At 38.5% G+C, this 25,403-nt stretch overlaps 2 protein-coding genes across 7 annotated transcripts in view; both read right to left on the reverse strand.

Moving 5' to 3' along the window:
* The window catches only part of LOC127414361 (inactive tyrosine-protein kinase 7-like), a 121,445-nt gene extending 109,783 nt beyond the window's left edge, over positions 1-11,662 (reverse strand). For both annotated transcript variants that reach the window (XM_051652336.1, XM_051652335.1), the window contains exons 1-2: positions 11,583-11,662; positions 11,290-11,447 (exon numbers count right to left, since the gene is read on the reverse strand). In XM_051652336.1, coding sequence (XP_051508296.1) covers positions 11,290-11,395 — 106 coding nt within the window. In that variant the 5' untranslated portion in view covers positions 11,396-11,447; positions 11,583-11,662. The remainder of the gene's footprint in view (positions 1-11,289; positions 11,448-11,582) is intronic.
* Positions 11,663-17,099: 5,437 nt separating this feature from the next.
* LOC127414371 (kinesin light chain 1-like) overlaps positions 17,100-25,403 on the reverse strand; it is a 62,440-nt gene continuing 54,136 nt past the window's right edge. For 3 of the 5 annotated variants that reach the window (XM_051652355.1, XM_051652356.1, XM_051652354.1), the window contains 3 exons: positions 19,520-19,644; positions 17,765-17,822; positions 17,100-17,455 (listed from right to left, as the gene is read on the reverse strand). In XM_051652355.1, coding sequence (XP_051508315.1) covers positions 17,381-17,455; positions 17,765-17,822; positions 19,520-19,644 — 258 coding nt within the window. In that variant the 3' untranslated portion in view covers positions 17,100-17,380. The other 2 variants (XM_051652357.1, XM_051652358.1) reach the window with 1 other exon arrangement.

Raw genomic sequence — 25,403 nt, forward strand, 5'->3', positions numbered from 1 at the left:
ACTGCCTAGTAATGCCCTAACAACCACTGAAAATATCTTAAAATCACATAACACCACCCTAGCAACCACCCAAAACACCCTAACATCAGGCAAACATTACTCACATTTTCTTCAGACAATGTACCTATATATGTATGTTATTTAACTGCAGTTACTCCACATGCTCCACAAACACAACGGTTTAACGATCAGTGTTTAGGGACAATTACTTTCAAAGACATTATAAAGTCCTTCTCTATAAAAAGACTTCAGAGCAAAACCACATCTGATGTGTAATTTAGTGCCGGAGCGCTCTGAAGATCTGTCTGGGAACCAAACCCTCTGAGCTTCATATCCATTATGTTCTGTTATCGGTTTGTTTTCACTTCATATCTGCACAACTGGACTGAATATCAAAGAACATATTATCTGAGTTTATTTACATTATTTTATAGTGACATTGAGTCATTCAAGACCCTGCTCACACCGTCACTATAAAATAATGTTCATAAACTCTGTAAGCGAAAAGGGTTATTTTGTGATGATACACACCTATCAAATATATAAATAAATAAATGGACATATCATACATGCATTGCAGTGTTCCCACACTTTTTGACCCATGGATTTCCACCATTGTTCTAGTCATTTGGCAGACCAGGTCAAGGTCTCCATATGTTTTAGATAACTTGAACATTTTAATATCAATGACATTAAGAACTTGAAAAATGTATCTTCACTATAGAAATTTCCATTACTTTTTTTTATTTTTATCTAGAATGCCCAATTCCCACTACTTAGTAGGTTCTCGTGGTGGCGCGTTTACTCGCCTCAATCCGGGTGGCGGAGGACGAATCTCAGTTGCCTCCGCTTCTGAGACCGTCAATCCGTGCATCTTATCACGTGACTCGTTGTGCATGACACCACGGAGACTCACAGCATGTGGAGGCTCATGCTACTCTCCACGATCCACACACAACTTACCACACGCCACATTGAGAGCGAGAACCACTAATCACGACCACGAGGAGGTTACCCCATGTGACTCTACCCTCCCTAGCAACCGGGCCAATTTGGTTGCTTAGGAGACCTGACTGGAGTCACTCAGCACACCCTGGATTCAAACTCGTGACTCCAGGGGTGATAGTCAGCGTCAATACTCGCTGAGATACCCAGGCCCCCATATCCATTACTTTTAAAGATTTACCTCATTTCCACGATTCATCCAGGCCTGGAAATCCCCATTTGAAAATTCCCTGATAATTCCAGATTTTCCATGACTGTGTGAAACCCTAATATTATTGAATAAATATGGCATATTATATGTATGACAAATATCTATGCATATATGAACCATTAAAAATAATGGAAATATTTATATATATAGTTAAATAGTTGTATGTAGAAAATCAGATGCGGCCATGAACAAAAATATTCGAGCACAGAATTTCACTATTGACCAATCACAATGGAGTATTCTAGGAGTTGTAATAAATAGCAGGAATTTACTGAACCATGTACCAACACAGTGCTGCGTCTAACAGGAACTGCAAACTCAAAACAAATGGATGTTGGTCAATTTGACCAGAGCTGGAATTAAAATAACAGCTGTAGCTTCAGGCCATGTGGAGTTGTTCTGTTGTATATGCTAAACAATCCCCAACAATCCTGAAAGGAAACAGTTCTACACTTCAGGAGAACATCCTTAACTAGCTCAGTGAATGCACACTGAATTGCTTTTCTCCCTTCATAACTCCACACTCTCTCTTCAACAGCCATACCCCTTCCCTTCCTCCCTTTCTCACTGTGAATAATGACTCACTTTTCCTCTTTTCAATCTATTTTTTGTCGCCTTCCAAGGCTGCACTGCATTGTGTGATTGTGCTCTGGTGTTGTAACCTCTTTAGACCCAACAATGAGCTTAAATCCAGTGGGGTTTCATGCCAAAGTCAAACACTAATGATAATACATCAATCTGGAATTCTCTATGAGCAATTGTGGACCGTGATTCAGAGGTCCACCATTTAAAAACAACCAAACTAAGTAGAGATGGGCATTTTGGTCATCTCATCTACTTGAGTACTCAACAGATAAATCAACCAAGTACTCAACTGGTGCTATTTTTTAATTGTTGGTAAATGTAAACATGCATCAGATGGATGTCTTTTGTCATTGCATTGCATTTTTAAGATGGCATGTTAAGTTAAAAATGGATCAACTTATAAAAACGTCATGACACTGCACTCTGAAGGTTCAGTTGCTGTTTTCGAAAGCAAAGAATGTGTCCTGTGTGAACGCCCACTAATCCTCTCCAAACAGTGTTGAGTGCTATTGCCGCACAGTGTCGACGACACCGCACGATAGTGACCTAATGGCACCGTAACCAATCACAAAATAAAAAAATGAGACCCCATTTTTGGGACGACTGAAAATAAGGGTAAATACATTAGACTCGGTGAGAAAATGGTTTTAAGATGAAAAAGTCAAGTCACTCAATTATTGTTTTCCTGATTAATCACTTTCAAGTACACATGCCCATTGCTAATGCAAACCTTGAGTGACTCCCACATGTGCTTCGCGTGCGGGTTCAACGGTGTTGAGCTGACAGGCGGGTCACGCTAATCCAATTTCTGCTTGTCAAACACGTTAATCCCAACAATCTTAAAACTACTGGATGAAAGATTGCAGTGCTGCAGGGAATACTCAGAGGAATGGGAATGAAAGCCCATGCACTGATCTGGAACAATACGGCATCACATTTTGCAGTGGAGACGGTGAATTACAGCCGGTTTGAAGAATAAGACAGGCGGTGGTCTGACAGAATGATGGAGAGCTGTGAATATCCCTTTAAAGCCGTGTGGATTTCTCAAGTTTCATCTCTCTCTCTTTCCATCGTTAAAACACCTGCTGAAATCAAAGCTACAGAACCGGTTCCTGACTGGGTTTTCGGTGGATCCTCCTATTTGGCCAGCACATCTATGTATTTAGATGAAAAGCTGTTGGAAGTGGACCAGCGTTTCCACTTTACCTCTAAATTCAATTTATAGCCATCATTACATTTTCAATTTTCAGTCCCTCTCCTTGTAGCTTTCTCCCTCTCTTAAAACAGGAGAAACATTTTTAATATTTTTGAGAGGGTTGGAAATGTGAGCAAATGCAATAAACATGCAAATACGATAAATTAAACATGACTCTTTCAGCTCCCTGACCAGGGTCTAAAATCTCTCGTCCTCATATACATCACAAGCTGCTTTCATCTTGTAAAGAGTGCAGTATAAATACTGAACTCCAACACAGCTCTAAATGGAAACAAGATGAAGACAGCGCTGAAGAGCTGAAGTCAGAGAGATACTGCAGCTGCACTTCAAAATGCGTCTCTCAGTAAATATTTGCATGTTGGTGGGCTGCACAAATTTCACAGATAACAAGAGATTTTCATGGCAGTGTTTTCTGCACCACTTTCCAGCAGTGGCGGAATCCACAGCAAAATACATGATTTTGTAAAGATATTTTACCTGAGTTGTGGTCTTGCAGTTTGTGAGATAAAATGATAGTGTAACGTTGAATAATGCCACGAAAACACGTCTTTTTAATGTGTCTCACAATGCAATAAAACAGTACGACCAATGTAGTCTGACTCAAAAGCAACTGACTCTTTTGAACCAGTTCGTTTAATTAAAAGTTAAAAAAACTCACGAGCTCCCGCTTTAAATCAGTCTGATGAAATCTTCCCTGAATGAGTCACTGAATCAATCAGAGCAGTTACTGAATCGACATTTGACTCACTGAACTGAAGGATGCAAGTACAAGATTCATGAAACTTAAACGTAAAAAAATGTGTACTTTCCACATAAATTTGAAACGGTAAAATGCATAGTTTTATTGTTTTTTACAAAAATCATTTATTTGTTTATTCATATGTTTTAAACTTAAATATACATTTTTAAACTTGAAAATATACATATATGTCAATGGGAAGCTCAACTGGAGCTTCCCCTGAGCACGTTTACATGCACACCAATACGCTGATTACTTTCTAAAATCAGACAAAGCATAAAATCCGGGTTAACATGACATTTGAAATAAATGTCGTTATTCTCTGCTTTTGACGTCAAACCTTGAACAGGCATGTGCACAACACGTGCGCACATTGGATAAGCTGGTAAGATCACTTTACATGCCAAGTGAAATCGGCGTAATGGGCAAAAATCTACCATGTCGATCGGTTTATTCTTATGCCGTTTATGATGTTTCACCAATAAAGGAGCGCCGTTTATTGCATTTACATGGCCACACATGTTGGCGGCTTATTAAGCATAATTGGTGTAAGAACATACATGTAAACCTGCTCACTGTCTCATCTTATATGCCACTTGAGTTCAAGGAAAATGGGAAATACAGTACAAGGTGCTGTGGGACTGTCTTTATTGTTGCATTTTAAAACTATTTTGTCAAATTTTTAATCACCTGACCTCATGTCTCTGTCCGATGCTTATCACAACAGAACAAACCACTCAGAAAGCTGTGTAAAATCTCCATGTTATTTTAAACATGGCACTGCAGACACAACAGCATTTAGTCAATTGAAATAACAGGTAAGTTGTAACACTAAATTCCTGCAACTCAAGAACACATAAGAGGAGGAATTTGGGACAGTTTCCTCATGCATGAAGTACACACACACACAGAGATGAGACATTCATTCTTAATGAAGACACACACAGTCTGAAAACTCCAGCACCATTTCCAGTGCTGCAATATCTGAAATAACTTCAACAGACTTTTAGATATTGGGGTATTTAACGATATGTGGACATGGAAGCAGGGTACCCAATGTTTAAAAGGGTCAAATAAGATGTCTTGCCACTGAGACACTGGGTGTCTTTGCACTTACAATATATGGAAACACATTTGAGTGGCACCAGGGCCCAGTTGTAAGAAACACTTTAAATTAAGAAACCCCTTAGTTCTAATAGTAAGTGTGTTGTCGGTTTTCTTAGCTTAAGGGGCTTCTTGCAACCAGGCCCAGAGTTCTTATCTCCTCTACAATAACACATGTCAGCTGCCCATATAAGCATGTCAAACTGCTGGAACTGAGCGGCTCACCAACAAAACATGCACTAATATGGGCCTCACATGGGCTCATGGTGCTGGGATGCTTCAGAAACGTTAACTTTAAATGGATCATATAAATAAACTCACATACAGCTGAAGTCAGAAGTTTACATACACCTTAGCCAAATACATTTAAACTCAGTTTTTCACAATTCCTGACATTTAATCGTAGAAAACATTCCCTGTCTTAGGTCAGTTAGGATCACTACTTTATTTTAAGAATGTGAAATGTCAGAATAATAGTAGAGAGAATGATTTATTTCAGCTTTTATTTCTTTCATCACATTCCCAGTGGGTCAGAAGTTTACATACACTTTGTTAGTATTTGGTAGCATTGTCTTTAAATTGTTTAACTTGGGTCAAATATTTTGGGTATCCTTCCACAAGCTTCTCACAATAAGTTGCTGGAATTTTGTCCCATTCCTCCAGACAGAACTGGTGTAACGGAGTCAGGTTTGTAGGCTTCCTTGTTCACACACGCTTGTTCAGTTCTGCCCACAAATCTTCTATCGGATTGAGATCAGGGCTTTGTGATGGCCACTCCAATACCTTGACTTTGTTGTCCTTAAGCCATTTTGCCACAACTTTGGAGGTATGCTTGGGGTCATTGTCCATTTGGAAGACCCATTTGCGACCGAGCTTTAACTTCCTGTCTGATGTCTTGAGATGTTGCTTCAATATATCCACATAATTTTCCTTCCTCATGATGCCATCTATTTTGTGAAGTGCACCAGTCCCTCCTGCAGCAAAGCACCCCTACAACATGATGCTGCCACCCCCATGCTTCACGGTTGGGATGGTGTTCTTCAGCTTGCAAGCCTCACCCTTTTTCCTCCAAACATAACGATGATCATTATGGCCAAACAGTTCAATTTATGTTTCATCAGATCAGAGGACATTTCTCCAGAAAGTAAGATCTTTGTCCCCATGTGCACTTGCAAACTGTAGTCTGGCTTTTTTATGGCGGTTTTGGAGCAGTGGCTTCTTCCTTGCTGAGCAGCCTTTCAGGTTATGTCAATATAGGACTCGTTTTACTGTGGATATAGATACTTGTCTACCTGTTTCCTCCAGCATCTTCACAAGGTCCTTTGCTGTTGTTCTGGGATTGATTTGCACTTTTCGCACCAAACTACATTCATCTCTAGGAGACAGAATGCGTCTCCTTCCTGAGCGGTATGATGGCTGCGTGATCCCATGGTGTTTATACTTGCGTACTATTGTTTGTACAGATGAACGTCGTACATTCAGGCATTTGGAAATTGCTCCCAAGGATGAACCAGACTTGAGGAGGTCCACAGTTTTTTTTCTGAGGTCTTGGCTGATTTCTTTTGATTTTCCCATGATGTCAAGCAAAGAGGCACTGAGTTTGAAGGTAGGCCTTAAAATACATCCACAGGTACACCTCCAATTCAGTGCACCTCCTATCAGAAGCTAATTGGCTAATTGTCTAAAGGCTTGACATAATTTTCTGGAATTTTCCAAGCTGCTTAAAGGCACAGTTAACTTAGTGTATGAAAACTTCTGACCCACTGGAATTGTGATATAGTCAATTAAAAGTGAAACAATCTGTCTGAAAACAATTATTGTAAAAATGACTTGTGTCATGCACAAAGTAGATGTCCTAAACGACTTGCCAAAACTATAGTTTGCTAATATTAAATCTGTGGAGTGGTTAAGAAATGAGTTTTAATGACTTCAACCTAAGTGTATGTAAACTTCTGACTTCAAATGTATGGGTGATTCTCACAAAAGCTGTCAAGAAAATATCCTGGGCATCATTTCCCAAAAGCACAGTAAGCCTAAATAGATAGTACAATCCATCTTATGATTCATCTTAGTTTTGCGGTCCATTTCCCAAAAGCATTGTAACTTAAGTAATCCTTGAAAATGCTCATAGATTTATGAGTGCTCTGGTGTAATAGCTAAGAACATCGTAAGGACACAGACTTGACAATCCCGAAATTACACCTGATACAATTTAAATACCTATAGCTACAATTTATGCTCATTTAATATCAGTATATATACTTTTTTATTTTATTATTATTTTTAACTGACAAGGCTAATAATAATAATAATAATAATAATAATAATAATAACAACAACAATAATAATAATAATAATAACAACAATAATAAATACATGTACAGATAAATTAATAAGTAAATAACAATATCCACAATAACATGGTGAACCTCGTTATATTCAATTAATGCTTGTCATTAGCAGGACCATACACAGGGTCCCCGCTGTCTTCACTGATCCTGGAAGCTTTAATCTCGACCCACAGAGCAAATTTTTAAAATGAAATATTAAAATGCACATCTGATAAACGAAGCAGTGATTGTGTAAAAGAAATGTATCGTTCTGCACAAAACGATTGCAAAACAAAATGCAATTATTTGGTGAATTAAGCTGTACATTTAAGAAAATATTTTAAAATATATCCAGCAAGCTAGATTACAAAAATGTGTACAGTTACACACAAATATAATGACGTTGCAATGACGAGCAGCACTACAGTCACATTTCAGCACTTCACGTTTTTTGGACAGCGTCTCTCTTAAGTAGCACTTAAAGCGCATCCTCGCACGTTCATGTTAAGAGCAGTTTTGGGAAACGCACGTAAAAAATAACGAACGTTCACAAAATCACTCGTGGAATATGCTCTTAACCGCTAAGATCAATAGTTATCGGGAAACGAGGCCCCCATTATATTTAAAGCAAAAACAATAATAAAAAAAATATCTATCTAGGACATTTAAGCACATTTTCTCATTTTCGTAACACGTCCGGATGTTCTACATTTATGTATTTTTCTATTGTTTTTAATGATGATTCTCATTTCGTAACAGATATTTTTTATTGTAATATGGTAAAAAAAAAGAAATGCTGTTCTAGCATAATTTTTTTAATAAAAATATCAAAAATGAAAGGCAGTACCAGGGAGTACTATTATGATTTATAAATACTTTAAAATTAAAATATCATTGTTTTCACATTTCAGTCATGAGAATATTATAATGATCTTTTTTTGAATTGTGGTGAGAATTGGGGGCAAAATGTGTACAACTGTCATGAAAATAATGTCACAATGTAAAAAAAAATCTTGACGGCAATAAAAATAGGCTTCATTTTCTAAATGATAAATTAAAATGTTCATATACTGTATATATATAGTAAAATGGTACCAGGACATTTTCTTGACAGTTTTCGTGAGAATCAACTATATGTCTTTGTTTACTTCCCCTTATTGTTAGAATTAAACCCTCTAAGCAACAGGGAGACAGAAAGCAGCTTTTCCTCAAAGTATAACTTTTAAATGATTTCTTGTCCTCGTAGCCATCATGTAGTGGATAAAACAGCAAAGCTTAAAACATTTATCGGATCGGTATTATAGGTTTGCATGGGTACTGAAAACGTGAAAAAATTTAACAAAGATTTAATTGATTTGAGATATCTTGTAATATTAATGTAACCTCAATTTACCAAATGCAAACTGTCAGAACACAAGAACACACTTTAACTTTCTCTTAGCGTTCACCTGTTTCTGAATGAGACAGACATGAGTAAACTGCACTGCAGTAGAGTAGTAAACACTACAGTAGAGTACAGACGTGAGTATACCGCACTGCAGTAGAGTACAGACGTGAGTAAACCGCACTACAGTAGAGTAGTAAACACTACAGTAGAGTACAGACGTGAGTAAACCGCACTGCAGTAGAGTAGTAAATACTACAGTAGAGTACAGACATGAGTATACCGCACTGCAGTAGAGTAGTAAATACTACAGTAGAGTACAGACATGAGTATACCTCACTACAGTAGAGTAGTAAACACTACAGTAGAGTACAGACGTGAGTATACCGCACTACAGTAGAGTAGTAAATACTACAGTAGAGTAGTAAACACTACAGTAGAGTACAGACGTGAGTAAACCGCACTACAGTAGAGTAGTAAATACTACAGTAGAGTACAGACGTGAGTATACCGCACTGCAGTAGAGTAGTAAATACTACAGTAGAGTAGTAAATACTACAGTAGAGTACAGACGTGAGTAAACCGCACTACAGTAGAGTAGTAAACACTACAGTAGAGTAGTAAACACTACAGTAGAGTACAGACATGAGTATACTGCACTGCAGTAGAGTAGTAAACACTACAGTAGAGTACAGACGTGAGTATACCGCACTACAGTAGAGTAGTAAATACTACAGTAGAGTACAGACATGAGTATACCGCACTACAGTAGAGTAGTAAACACTACAGTAGAGTAGTAAACACTACAGTAGAGTACAGACATGAGTATACCACACTACAGTAGAGTAGTAAATACTACAGTAGAGTACAGACATGAGTATACCGCACTACAGTAGAGTAGTAAACACTACAGTAGAGTAGTAAATACTACAGTAGAGTACAGACATGAGTATACCGCACTACAGTAGAGTAGTAAACACTACAGTAGAGTACAGACATGAGTATACCGCACTGCAGTAGAGTAGTAAACACTACAGTAGAGTACAGACGTGAGTATACCGCACTACAGTAGAGTAGTAAATACTACAGTAGAGTACAGACATGAGTATACCGCACTACAGTAGAGTAGTAAATACTACAGTAGAGTACAGACATGAGTATACCGCACTACAGTAGAGTAGTAAATACTACAGTAGAGTACAGACATGAGTATACCGCACTACAGTAGAGTAGTAAACACTACAGTAGAGTACAGACATGAGTATACCGCACTGCAGTAGAGTAGTAAACACTACAGTAGAGTACAGACGTGAGTATACCGCACTGCAGTAGAGTAGTAAACACTACAGTAGAGTACAGACGTGAGTAAACCGCACTACAGTAGAGTAGTAAACACTTCAGTAGAGTAGTAAACACTACAGTAGAGTAGTAAATACTAGAGTACAGACGTGAGTAAACCGCACTACAGTAGAGTAGTAAACACTACAGTAGAGTACAGACGTGAGTAAACCGCACTACAGTAGAGTAGTAAACACTACAGTAGAGTACAGACGTGAGTAAACCGCACTACAGTAGAGTAGTAAATACTACAGTAGAGTACAGACATGAGTATACCGCACTACAGTAGAGTAGTAAATACTACAGTAGAGTACAGACATGAGTATACCGCACTACAGTAGAGTAGTAAATACTACAGTAGAGTACAGACATGAGTATACCGCACTACAGTAGAGTAGTAAACACTACAGTAGAGTACAGACATGAGTATACCGCACTGCAGTAGAGTAGTAAACACTACAGTAGAGTACAGACGTGAGTATACCGCACTGCAGTAGAGTAGTAAACACTACAGTAGAGTACAGACGTGAGTAAACCGCACTACAGTAGAGTAGTAAACACTTCAGTAGAGTATTAAACACTACAGTAGAGTAGTAAATACTAGAGTACAGACGTGAGTAAACCGCACTACAGTAGAGTAGTAAACACTACAGTAGAGTACAGACGTGAGTAAACCGCACTACAGTAGAGTAGTAAACACTACAGTAGAGTAGTAAACACTACAGTAGAGTACAGACGTGAGTATACCGCACTACAGTAGAGTACAGACGTGAGTAAACCGCACTACAGTAGAGTAGTAAACACTACAGTAGAGTAGTAAACACTACAGTAGAGTACAGACGTGAGTAAACCGCACTACAGTAGAGTAGTAAACACTACAGTAGAGTACAGACGTGAGTAAACCGCACTACAGTAGAGTAGTAAACACTACAGTAGAGTAGTAAACACTACAGTAGAGTACAGACGTGAGTATACCGCACTACAGTAGAGTAGTAAACACTACAGTAGAGTACAGACGTGAGTAAACCGCACTACAGTAGAGTAGTAAACACTACAGTAGAGTACAGACGTGAGTAAACCGCACTACAGTAGAGTAGTAAACACTACAGTAGAGTAGTAAACACTACAGTAGAGTACAGACGTGAGTATACCGCACTACAGTAGAGTACAGACGTGAGTAAACCGCACTGCAGTAGAGTAGTAAACACTACAGTAGAGTACAGACGTGAGTAAACCGCACTACAGTAGAGTAGTAAACACTACAGTAGAGTAGTAAACACTACAGAGTTGTAACTCGAAGAAATTCGTTTGTGTTGCTGTTACAGCTTGATGCGCTTTGCAACAACACAAGCGACTTTCCTCGTTGAAAACTCTTACCTTTCGTGCTCATTATGATGATGGTAATCAAGTGAACGTCTGTCCGTCTCGGTGAAATAACACTTCTTCTGCTCCTCTCGGTTTCGATCCCCGGTGATCCGTCCATGTTTTCTGGGGACACGCAGGTAAAACTGCGCAGGTCAGACGCAGTATTCTCTCTAATGAAACAATAACGCCCAGATTAAAATGCCGTTACTATGAGTTCGGTGACATTTAAATGTCTTTGTTTAAAATGTTTTTATTTCATGGTGATGTCATGAGATGTGTTTTATATGGTCGGTAAATCTCCTCACCGGATCCGTCATATAGTCCGTCTGCAAGCGCCGGTCAGTTCAGTTCAGTTTAGTCTCTCTCTCTCTCTCTCTCTCTCTCTCTCTCTCTCTCTCTCTCTCTCTCTCTCTCTCTCTCTCTCTCTTCCGGTTTCAGCTCACTCACTCCTCCTGAAAATGAGTCCAACAGTGCATCCCGCTGGCAACACCGCGAAATAGAGTGATACAATCACCTATCTATCTATCTATCTATCTATCTATCTATCTATCTATCTATCTATCTATCTATCTATCTATCTATCTATCTATCTATCTGTCTGTCTGTCTGTCTGTCTATCTGTATGTCCTTCTGTCTATCTATCTGTATGTCTGTCTCTATCTATCTATCTATCTATCTATCTATCTATCTATCTATCTATCTATCTATCTGTCTGTCTGTCTGTATGTCCTTCTGCCTGTCTGTCTGTCTCTATCTATCTATCTCTGTCTGTCTGTCTATCTATGATCTATCTATCTGTCTGTCCATCTATCATCTACCTGTCTGTCTATCTATCTATCTGTCTGTCTCTCTGTCTACCTACCATCAGTCTGTCTCTATCTATCTATCTATCCATTTATCTATCTGTCTGTCTGTCTATCTCTATATCTATCTGTCTGTCCATCTATCATCTATCTACCTGTCTGTCTGTCATCTATCTATCTATCCATCCATCTATCATCTGTCTATCTATCTCTCTCTGTCTGTCTGTATATCTGTCTATCATCTATCTGTCTATCTATCCATCTCTGTCTATCTATCTGTCTCTGTCTATCTGTCTGTCTATCTATCTCTGTCTGTCTGTATATCTGTCTATCATCTAACTGTCTGTCTATCTATCTATCTGTCTCTATCTCTGTCTGTATATCTGTCTATCATCTAACTGTCTGTCTATCTATCTATCTGTCTCTATCTCTGTCTGTATATCTGTCTATCATCTATCTGTCTATCTATCTCTGTCTGTCTATATATCTGTCTCTGTATATCTGTCTATCATCTATCTGTCTATCTATCCATCTCTGTCTATCTGTCTCTGTCTATCTGTCTATCTATCTCTCTCTGTCTGTCTGTATATCTGTCTATCATCTATCTGTCTATCTATCCATCTCTGTCTATCTATCTGTCTCTGTCTATCTGTCTGTCTATCTATCTATCTCTGTCTGTATATCTGTCTATCATCTAACTGTCTGTCTATCTATCTGTCTCTATCTCTGTCTGTATATCTGTCTATCATCTAACTGTCTGTCTATCTATCTATCTGTCTCTATCTCTGTCTGTATATCTGTCTATCATCTATCTGTCTATCTATCTCTGTCTGTCTATATATCTGTCTGTATATCTGTCTATCATCTATCTGTCTGTCTATCTATCTATCTCTGTCTGTCTATATATCTGTCTCTGTCTATCTATTTATCTCTGTCTATCTATAATCTATCAGTCTCTGTTATCTGTCTATCTCTGTCTGTCTGTATATCTGTCTATCTATCTGTATCTGTCTGTCTATCATCTATCTATCTATCTCTGTCTGTCTATATATCTGTCTATCATCTATCTGTCTGTCTATCTATCTCTGTCTGTCAATATATCTGTCTATCTATCTGTATCTGTCTGTCTATCATCTATCTATCTATCTCTGTCTGTCTATATATCTGTCTATCTATCTGTATCTGTCTGTCTATCATCTATCTATCTATCTCTGTCTGTCTATATATCTGTCTCTGTATATCTGTCTATCATCTATCTATCTCTGTCTATCTATCTGTATCTGTCTATCTATCTGTCTGTCTATATATCTGTCTCTGTATATCTGTCTATCATCTATCTGTCTGTCTATCTATCTGTCTATCTATCTGTCTGTCTAAGAGGGAGTTTTCGGCATTTAACTCCGCTTTTAGCTTTTTGTTTGCAGTTCACTTAAAGGAATATTCCAGGTTCAATACAAGTTCAGCTCAATCGACAGCATTTGTGTCATAATGTTGATTACCACAAAAATTAATTTGGACTCATCCCTCCTTTTCTTTAAATGTGTGTAAACAATGAATGTAATGTAACAGACTTCCAATGGAAGTCAATGGGGTCAATCTGTAAACATTAAAATACTCACTGTTTCAAAAGTATAGACACAAGACATAAACAATATGTGTGTTAACATGATTTTACTGTCATAAAATCACTTACTAACCACATCTGTGGAAAGTTATAGACAATTTTAACTTCAACTTAAATTCAAATTCAACTTTGTTGCCATGATGATGTAATGGCATAAACCCTGTAATCCCCAAAAAGCAACAATTTAAACATCTTTACAGCTCAAATAATACACGAGTTTAAACAGATTAATGTAAGTGCTTTTATTACATTATAAGAGACTGTTGGCAAAATGTTCACTTTCCTTTTTCATCTTATAAAAGTGAATGTTGACTATGGCTAAATGTGTTGTTGAGTTGGTCTGTAACTCTCACTATAACATCAAAATAACTTCCATACCAAAATGGTTTTTGGTGGCTTGTCCCTAAAATTCTATGATATTTAAGCATTAAAAACAGCCCGCAAGGTAAATTCATAACCAACCGTGCCCAGATCGGCTGATCCTCGGTCACCATCTAAATCATGCAGTGTTTGTTCTGGCCAACAGAGGGTGCTGTAGGGTGCAAGATTTATAGTGAAAAAGGAGTTATATTTTGGTCTGTTCTCACCCAAAACCGTTCATATCTCTTCAGAAGACATGGATTAAACCACTGGAGTCTGTATGGATTACTTTTATGCTGCATTTATGTGCTTTTTGGAGCTTCAAAGTTCTGGTCACCATTCACTTGCATCGTATGGACCTACAGATCTGAAATATTCTTCTAAAAATCTTCATTTGTGTTCTGCTGAAGAAAGAAAGTCATACACATTTGGGAAAACATGAGGGTGAGTAAATGATGACAGAATTTCCATTTATGGGTGAACTGTCCCTTTAATATTCAGTTCCTCTCATCATAATTACTTTATGCTACTTTTGGTTGATTTCAAGAGCATCGTCATAGAGTATAATATAGCATAATTCATCACAGCACAAAAATACACAAAAACTGTTCCCTTTTTGAAGTCATACATAATAACATTTCAGTGTATTTTAGAGCTCCTTGGTAATAATATAACCACAATATTAGAGTAAACTATTTTGACCTGCGGAACAAGATTCACAATATAAATAACAGAAACCTTGATACAAATGTGAAAATGGTGGCACAATTTATTTTTCTATCACAACTGAGCATTACAGTAACAAATGACATACTAATGAAAGTAAATGACATGAATGGTAACAATAACTCCTGCACCAACACCTGTGGAGACGTACAATCCTCAAACACCTCCTCAAGAACCAATCTGGACCACACATCATTCATTCACACACTTCCCCTCTGAGAAACACTCCAAAGAACATCTCCCTAAAGCTGAATAATAGTTTTGGTCTGAGATAAAAAAAACAAAATAAAAAACTCACCCCTGATAGCAAAGTAAAATCACTCATGAGATAATCTGAAACAATGGCGATTTACCCCAGAATTCAGGGTCAAAAGCAGCTTTTCCTCACCTGACAATGCTTTTAAAGATTCATTTAACAGCAAAATAAAGTCAGCAGGTTTGTCTTGGATTTCTTTTCCTCTGTCTAAAATAAACGTACAACCTGAAAGGAACATAATATTCACACCATCAAATAAAATACAAAGTTCTTCCAATAATCCAAACCCACTGAAGATCAGTTCTTGTAACAACAGACTGATCTTTGAATCAAACATTGATTATCTGCACCTGATTCCTGAGCACTTGACTGGAAACCAACGAGTAGAATAGATATAATATTCATGACAAAAACACCCATATAAATATGTCATATACCCTTAATTGCATTTACAGTGTACTCTTAGTAAGTGTGCAGTCTGCATAAAATAGGGAAAAAGAATGAACTGGAACATAATTCCACATGCATGCTTATTTACAGATTTACTACCCAGGTTCACTTTCACTCACGCAGGTATGTTGCGTATCTGTAGATTTAAGCCGCTTTTGCAGGATCTGTACTGCAACTTATGAACTGTGTGGAATATTCCTGCTTTATATTTTGACCTTTCCACTAACTCTCTTCATAGACGCAGCATTAAGAGCAGTGACGTGAACAATGGCACACTAGAACAGACGCCGTGCCCACGTCGCTCGGGCAATATGAATGCACGACTGGACGTTATGTGCGCAATCTTTGTTATTTCTGCACAGCAAATACTCTTTCATACTATATGTGATCTTAATGAGTTTTAAAATCCATCATAAAGAACTAAAATCATTCTACTCTCCCATAGAGGGAACAGAGGTGCACTTGAGACAAATGCTGAAGATATTGCATACACATACAGGACTGTGCTCCATCAGTTCAAATAAAGCTCCATCACACAAAAACAATCAATCTATAGTGTGCATCTAATGTTTTACAGTTTGTAATTCATTATTAGTCATTTTATCCAAAACAAGGAAACACCAACAGGTCTCTTTTCACCCTGTATATAAGACTGATCCTCAATAAAACCCTCGAAAATCCTTTACAATATATTCATAAATCCTGAGACAGACATTATATATTTCAAACTTGATCACGTGTGTAAGAGAAAGCACAGTAGCTGCAACACCCAACCCAACACGGTTAGAAGTCTAATAGCATTTAGAGTAAAAACAGGCATGAAGCCTTGAAAAAACAGTCAAATAACAGCTTGACTGACAGTAAGAGGAAACACAACATACAGTACATAATTAGTACATACAACTGAACGAGTTTGTTTGGTTTTCAGACATTGTCTGGGGCAGTGAAGCTGATTTGAGCTCTGATTGGGTGAACTACAGAGCATTAAGGTACTGTATGTATCTTTTATGGCTTTTATGCATCACAATGGCTGTAATTATGTGGCGTGTGCTTGAGTGTTTAAAGGGACAGTTCACCTAAAAATGAAAATTCTGTCATCATTTACTCACCCTCATGTCATCCCAGATGTGTATGACTTACTTTAATCTGCAGAACACAAATGAAGATTTTTAGAAGAATATTTCAGCTCTGTAGGTCCATACAATGCAAAGTGAATGGTGACCAGAACTTTGAAGCTCCAAAAAGCACATAAAGGCAGCATACAAGTAAACCATAAGACTCCAGTGGTTTAATCCATGTCTTCAGAAGTGATATGATAGGTGTGGGTGAGAAACATACCAAAATATAACTCCATTTTCACTATAAATATTGACATCTGCAGTCTCCTAGGCGATCAAGATTTCAAGCTCGATTACACTTCCTATAGCGCCATCTAGGAATTAAGCACGAGGAAGTGTAATCGAGCTTGAAATCTTGACCGCCTAGGAGACTGCAGATGTCAATATTTATAGTGAAAATGGAGTTATATTTTGGTATGTTCTCACCCACACCTATCATATCACTTCTGAAGACATGGATTAAACCACTGGAGTCTTATGGATTACTTTTATTCTGCCTTTATGTGCTTTCATGAACAAACAGACATCATATATCCATCAAAATATCTTCGTTTGTGTTCCACAGAAGAAAGAAAGTCATACGAGTTTGAGACGATGTGTGGGTGAGTAAATAATGAGAGAATTATTTTTGGGTGAACTGGTGCTTTAAGGCTGGCACAGAATGCTGAAGGGTTAGAGGGTTCTTTTAGATCAGCTGCTGGTGTGTATAATTGAGATGAAGGTTTTCTGTTTGGTTGAGCGAGGAATGCTTCACTGTTGAGGAGTTTTAGCTGCTGCTGTACAGATCCACATTACTGGAGCTCAAACCTCGACTCTCTCTCAGCCGTCTGCCACCCAGACTCTGAAAACAAGAGCACAAAACATCAAGAGATGAACACGAGTGAAAGTGAGATGAATTATAAAGAGCTGCAATTATCAACTCTTGGACTCATCTGACTGCTGCTAAAGCACTGTAAGAAATTCATTAGCACACAATATTCCAAAGAAAAATATCCTGTTTCACTCTGTCACACAAGTAAAAGTGTCGTGAATGCTGTTTCATGTTTACTTTAAGAGGTCAAAGTTAATTTGATATCACATCTGCATGTATAGAAAAGAAACCACAACACATTGACAACAGCAGCTGTGATTGCAGAGGGTTATTAGTTACCTGATAGATGTCATCACCCGTTTTATTCAGATAGTTGAGTGAGGCGGCACGCTTCATACTGAAGACAAACAAAAACAAGATGAAGAATAATGAATAATCATTACGGTACACAGGACAGAAGAGCGGCTTTATCCTGTCTTTCTGTCTTCAATCATCAAAAGTGTTCAATGTCAAAACTTTTCATTAGTGTGTGTGTGTGTGTGTAGAGAGAGAGTTAGAGTGTGTGTGTGAGAGCGTGTGAGTGCGTGAGTGTGACAGTGTGTGTGTGAGTGTGTGTGTGTGTGTGAGAGAGTGAGTGTGTGCATGTGAGAGTGTGTGTACACAGGACAGAAGAGCGGCTTTATCCTGTCTTTCTGTCTTCAATCATCAAAAGTGTTCAATGTCAAAACTTTTCATTAGTCTGTGTGTGTGTGTGTGTGTGTGTGAGAGAATGAATGTGTGTGTGTTTGTGTGAGAGAGAGTGAAAGTGTGTGTGTGTGTGTGTGTATGAAAGACTGCGTGTGTGTGTGTGAGAGAGTAAGAGTGCGTTTGTGAGCGTGCGTGTAAGAGTGTTTGTGTGCGAGAGTGTGACGGTGTGTGTGAGTGTGCGTGTGTTTGTGTGCAAGTGCGTGAGTGTGACTGTTTGTGAGAGTGTGTTTGTGTGCGAGTGCGAGTGTGACTGTGTGTGTGAGAGTGTGTTTGTGTGCGTTTGTGTGCAAGTGCGTGAGTGTGACTGTGTGTGTGAGTGTGCGTTTGTGTGCAAGTGTGACTGTGTGAGAGAGTGTGTTTGTGTGCGAGTGTGTGAGTGTGACTGTGTGTGTGAGAGTGTGTTTGTGTGCGAGTGCGTGAGTGTGACTGTGTGTGAGTGCGTGAGTGTGACTGTGTGTGTGAGTGTGCGTTTGTGTGCAAGTGTGACTGTGTGAGAGAGTGTGTTTGTGTGCGAGTGCGTGAGTGTGACTGTGTGTGTGAGAGTGTGTTTGTGTGCGAGTGCGTGAGTGTGACTGTGTGTGAGAGTGTGTTTGTGTGCGAGTGCGTGAGTGTGACTGTGTGTGTGAGAGTGTGTTTGTGTGCAAGTGTGACTGTGTGTGAGAGTGTGTTTGTGTGCGAGTGCGTGAGTGTGACTGTGTGTGTGAGAGTGTGTTTGTGTGCAAGTGTGACTGTGTGTGAGAGTGTGTTTGTGTGCGAGTGCGTGAGTGTGACTGTGTGTGTGAGAGTGTGTTTGTGTGCAAGTGTGACTGTGTGTGAGAGTGTGTTTGTGTGCGAGTGCGTGAGTGTGACTGTGTGTGTGAGAGTGTGTTTGTGTGCGAGTGCGTGAGTGTGACTGTGTGTGAGAGTGTGTTTGTGTGCGAGTGCGTGAGTGTGACTGTGTGTGTGAGAGTGTGTTTGTGTGCAAGTGTGACTGTGTGTGAGAGTGTGTTTGTGTGCGAGTGCGTGAGTGTGACTGTGTGTGTGAGAGTGTGTTTGTGTGCGAGTGCGTGAGTGTGACTGTGTGTGTGAGTGTGTGAGTGCGTGTGAGTGTGACAGTGTGTGTGTGTTTGCATTAAAGATTGTGTGTACATTGTTATACTTAATGTGTAACTGTATGGTTCTGTATAGGGAGGTTGCACTGCTAAATATAATGTCCTCATTTGGAAAACAATTAGTTTTTATTTCAACAAAGTTTTCTTTTCAGGGTAGGCTTTAATCTGTAGTCATTATTATTAGCTTTATATAAAACAACAGAAGTCTGAAGTATGATATATCCTCGTTTGCATAGTTTAATGTGTGTGATCGTACTTAGTGATGTGTTTATCTGGGGGTACGTTGCCCTGCAGTTTCTTCACCAAGAGTTCACTGCTCCTGCGCAGCACATCTCTGAGACGCCCGAGAGATCCACTGCGCTGCAGCACACCACTGCCGTCCTACACACACACACATACACAGAGCATTAATAAACACCCAGCAACACACACACACACATCTTTACATCATCAGTCTCGCACACACTGATTCTCAGGTGAATTCACGTGCTGTTGCAGCAACATCTTCACCACAGAAAGTGTCACATCTTGATTTACTCAAAATACACTCCAGCATTCTGATTATACACACACACACACACACACACACACACACACACACACACACACTCCTCACAGGTGCTGCTGGCATCTGACTGTGTCTCTGCACAGGTGCACAAACCCCACATGTGAACTTCCTGTTGCAGTTTGTGCTTTGAGTTTGAATGAAGCTGTTTGTACTGGTCTCTCAGTGTCTCTGCTGGTGTTTTCCACTGATGTTTCTACATGCGGCTGATGCTTTTATCACAAGTTACTAATGGGATACATTTATGACATTGCTGTTGCTAGCGTTGAGCTCCAGGACAACACAGGCATTCACAGAAGTATTACATTCAGTAGTATATAATCTTGTGTTTATACAGCTGTCTGAATATCAGTGTGTGTTCATGAGGATTCATGTATACATTCATTTACTGCATGTTCTGTATGTTTTATTCAATTCAAATGTGGTTTTCTCCTTCATCTGACCAGCAGGAGTAAGACCAGTGATGGGTAAATTATTCTACAAATTACTAGTTACTTCTCTAAAATTGTAATCAAGTTCCTTTATGGATTACTTCATTGACAAAGTAATCACATTACTAATTACGTTTTTAAGTGACTTTTTAAAAAACTTCAACAAATTCAAAATAACATCTGCGTTTCCTCTGTTCATAGTCACATGCACGTCATACACTCTTCCACACTTTCTCTCTTAAAATGACTTGTTAGCGTGTCTTCAGCTGTCACAGAAATTCAAACAGATGTATATGAGCATAATTCATGTTCTAAATGAATTCTATATGAATAAAATTACTTAAAAATAGGCACTTCAAAGTAACTTAATTGAAAGTCAAAAACAGTAATATGATTACAAGATTTATAAATGTAATGCATTACACTCCTTTATGACTAAAAATGTAATTAGATTACAGTACTTAATTACTGTGTAATCAGATTACACCCAACAGTGTGCAGGACAGTGATCCAGCCCTGAATGAAGCTCGTGTGTGCACCAGAAGAGGGCGTCACAGTTTTCATCAGTCTTTCTCCAACAGGAAGTAAAACACACTGAATCAGACGAATCACGTCACCAACATGTCCTCCATTAGCAACAGTAACGGAGCAAAAGATTTCTTTTCTCAGTTGTCTCTTAAAGGAATATTCCAGGTTCAATACAAGTTAAGCTCAATTTGTGTCATAATGTTGATTACCAAACAAATGTATCCTTTTCTTTAAATGTGTGTTCCAGCGAGACACTTCCAATGGAAGTCAATGGGGTCAATCTGTAAACATTAAAATACTCACTGTTTCAAAAGTATAGACACAAGACATAAACAATATGTGTGTTAACATGATTTAACTGTGATAAAATCACTTACTAACCACATCTGTGGAAAGATATAGACAATTTTACAACTTCATTTCCATGATGATGTAATGTCAACAAACCCTAAAATGACAGTAAAAATGACAATAGACCCTTTTCACACTTCGGGTTTTGGACGTTCGCAGGGTAAACTTCGACAGCGGTGAATGGGAGATCACAGCAAATATTATTTCACTTACCAATTTGCTCCAAGAGCAAAATAAAAATGCACTATTATGTTTGAATGACTTTCCAGAAGAGTTAATAAATAGAGAGCGGTGGATTAAGACAGGCAGATGGGAGAAGATGCCAAATATACTGTCACTCTCTCAGCAGCTGTAACAGAAACCCCCTCACAGCTGTGGTCATTCAGTTATAAAACTAATTCCAGGGCAATATTACAATAAGCATAATGTTATAAACTTGCACTCAATATTTAAACAATCATCATATAAAAAGTTTGCTAGATTTATTCTGCTACATAAGGTGGAAATGCTTCATCACAGTCTGTGAAAAGGTTTATTAAAGCAAAGTTACAGCTCAAATAATACATGAGTTTTAACAGAATTAATGTAAGTGCTTTTATAAAATTATAAGCATCACATTTCTGACTTTAAACCCTCTAAAAATTGATCCATTGACTTCCATTGTAAGTGTCTCACTGGAACACACATTTAAAGAAAAGGAGCGATGAGTCCAAATTAATTTATATGGTAATCAATATTATGTCACAAATGCTGTCGACTGAGCTGAACTTGTACTGAACCTGGAATATTCCTTTAATAATCAGCTGGTTAATCAAAGTTAATGTGACGTTTAAATATAATCAAGCATGTTCTTTAAAAACTATACTCAAAGCTCATGACCTCAATGTACACACAGATCATCCTGGAAATATAATCACTGAGAATCTTCAGAAATGAAAGCTTTATTGAGAATATCCATACGTTTGATTTAACAAACATCACGATGCAGAGTGTTCAGTAATATGTTTATATATCTAGAAACTAACTCACTATGGTAGTGTGTCAACCGCTCTGAATAAAAGATACAGAAGAGCTTCAATAAATAACCAGCATTCATTAAACACATCAGTTATTAAGATAACATAAGAAACATTTGTTCATTTTATACTGCATCATCATCACTTCAGTGTGTGTGTGTGAGAGAGTGTGTGTACGAGTGTGTGTGTGTTTTTGTGTACAAGTGTGCGTTTGTGTGAGTGTGTTTGTGTGTATGTGTGTGAGTTTGAGTGTGTGTGCATGTGTGTTTTTGTGTGCGAGTGTGTGTTTGTGTGAGTGTGTTTGTGTGTATGAGTGTGTGTGCGTGTATGTGTGCGAGTTTGAGTGTGTGTGCATGTGTGTTTTTGTGTGAGTGTTTGTGTGTGCGAGTGTGTGTTTGTGTGAGTGTGTTTGTGTGTATGAGTGTGTGTGCGTGTGTATGTGTGCGAGTTTGAGTGTGTGTGCATGTGTGTTTTTGTGTGAGTGTTTGTGTGTGCGAGTGTGTGTTTGTGTGAGTGTGTTTGTGTGTATGAGTGTGTGTGCGTGTGTATGTGTGCGAGTTTGAGTGTGTGTGCATGTGTGTTTTTGTGTGAGTGTTTGTGTGCGAGTGTGTGTTTGTGTGTATGAGTGTGTGTGCGTGTGTATGTGTGCGAGTTTGAGTGTGTGTGCATGTGTGTTTTTGTGTGAGTGTTTGTGTGTGCGAGTGTGTGTGCGTGTGAGAGTGTGTGTGTGTGTGTGTGCGCGTGCAAGTGTGTACGAGTGTGTGTTTGTGTGTGTGTGTGTGCGCGCGCACGAGTGTGCACGAGTGTGTGTGTGTGTGTGTGTGTGTGTGTGTGTGTGTGTGTATGTGTGAGAGAGAGTGTGTTGGAATGGTGATCAAACTATCATCATTAGTGAAGAAGGGAAAATAAAAGAAGCTCCACACTGTCATGTCCACAAACATCATTTCACAAGAGCACTGTACTGAAATAAAATACATTCAGTGATATAATAGTAAGTGTAAGGCCGACGCACTGGATTGTGTCAAATGTTCAGAATATCTCTCCGTTTGAGCAAATTCAAATTGAAATCACTCAACAGGAACAGAAAGATGCAATGCGACCTGAAAATGTATGTTCATTTCATTAGCTTTTGACAAAACCTGCAATTTAACTCGAGTTCTGAATCAAAGCTTGTTATGTTAGTTAGTTTGAGGGAGTGTGTGTACGAGAACTTTCACAAACGTCTGAAATACTGAATTCTTTTGTTCCCTTTTCACATGTTTGTTTCTGCAATAATGAAATATTAACATGTGGATTCATTCAATAGTTTCTACTGTGAGAGTCACTTTAACACACACACTTAAGGAAAGAGAGTGTGCGTACAACGCTGCGGTACGAGATTACAGTTCACTTTAGTTATATAATAATGATTAATATTCACGTAATCAGAATACGGCCACTGCTAACTAATGCTTCAAAACCCACAGCAAGCGTTAATGGCAAATACTGTAAACATAAATTTCACTCTGGAGCACAAAATAAAAGACTCGTCCTCCGTTCCAAATGCGCTCCCGCCACATGAAAACATCATTTATCATGTATTTAAACAACACAACACAAAATATCATGGTTTTGCTGAAATACTTTCAAAACGGCAACAGTGATTCAACACTGGAAGCCAATCGAATACTAAAGCACAGATGGAGGTCAAGTATGAACGTTATGACATCATCAGTGAGGTCACCATGAAGACAGCAAACACTACTGTGACAGGACGTTTGTGATCAGATCATCAGAGATGAACAGGAAAAACATGAATCAGGTGAAGAGAGAGAAGAGTGTCATGTGCACCGAGAGAAAGAGAACAGGGCTTTGAATTGGGCAGGAAAGGGTTATGAGGAGAATCGAGGCTCGTCTCGACAGCAGTCTGTGAACGGTTGGAGTTTTAAAGGAAAGTTCTTTTCCCAGACACCCGGAATGGCAGAGGATGAATTTGCAGGGAAACAAACAACACGCTCCTTCCTGTCTGAGGAGGAAGAGAAGGTTTATGCCTGATGAAGAGAAACACACACAGAGAGAGAAAGCACACTGTTAAGACTTTACATGAAACACACACACAACACGGCCTGACTGACTAACTCTCTTCTCTAATGTGTGTCAGACTGTTGCTCTCTCGCCCCTGCAAACAGCACACTCGCTCTCTCTCTCTCTCTCACGAGGGATTCATCCGTGCAGCCCTTCCTCTGCTCTGACTGACAGTGTGTTACAGTGAAAGGAGCACTCAGTAATTTGTTCCTCATTAAAAAAGTTTCACTCCTAAAGAAAAGAACAGTAATTTGGAACATAGGTGTAACCCTATTTAGGAGGCGCTTTGACTGACTGAGCCAACAGCATTGGAGTGTGGGCTGTGAAGCAGCATATGGTTTGACACACTGAACGAATACGCCCCATTTACTTATGCAATTCATGAACGAGCAAGGATCAGCATCTTTTGAGCGATTGATGGAGAGGAGGCATATAGCTCATTTAGTTATCTCGTTAAACAAGGAGAGAAAGGGGCTGAATTAATTAAGAGTAAAAGTGATTATTGACATTACAATGACAATATGTTTTCTCTTTTGTATATTCCTTGATGGTCATGCACAGCAGTTCACGAATTGATAAGCTTTGTTGTCATTTGCAGGGAAAATGCTTATGATATTTAAACACTGATAAAGTCTCTTAGTAGACACACTGATTTTATGTATTAGACTTGTTTTGATCATGAACATATCTGTGCTTTATATATGGTTTAATGACCCAAAACACATGAAAGACGTACATTTGTTGCCACCTACTGCCGTTAAAGTGTGCTTTACAAAAATGGTTACTAATCGAAAGTGAAAAATGGTTTGTTCATAAATACAGCTCTGGAAAAAACGAAGAGACCACTGTAAAATGATCAGTTTCTCTGGATTTACTATTTATAGGTGTGTGTTTGAGTAAAATGAACATTTGTGTTTTATTCTATAAAGTACTGACAACATTTCTCCCAAATTCCAAATATAAATATTGTAATTTAGAGCATTTATTTGCAGAAAATGACAACTGGTCAAAATAACACAAAAGATGCCGTGTTTTCAGACCTCGAATAATGCAAAGAAGACAAGTTCATATTAATTTACTAATCAACACAATACTAATGTTTTAACTTAGGAAGAGTTTAGAAATCAATATTTGCTGGAATAACCCTGATTTTCAATCACAGCTTTCATGGGAGTGTGGGCTAGG

This window comes from Myxocyprinus asiaticus, chromosome 23, assembly GCF_019703515.2.
Source record: "Myxocyprinus asiaticus isolate MX2 ecotype Aquarium Trade chromosome 23, UBuf_Myxa_2, whole genome shotgun sequence".
Lineage (NCBI taxonomy): Eukaryota > Metazoa > Chordata > Actinopteri > Cypriniformes > Catostomidae > Myxocyprinus > Myxocyprinus asiaticus.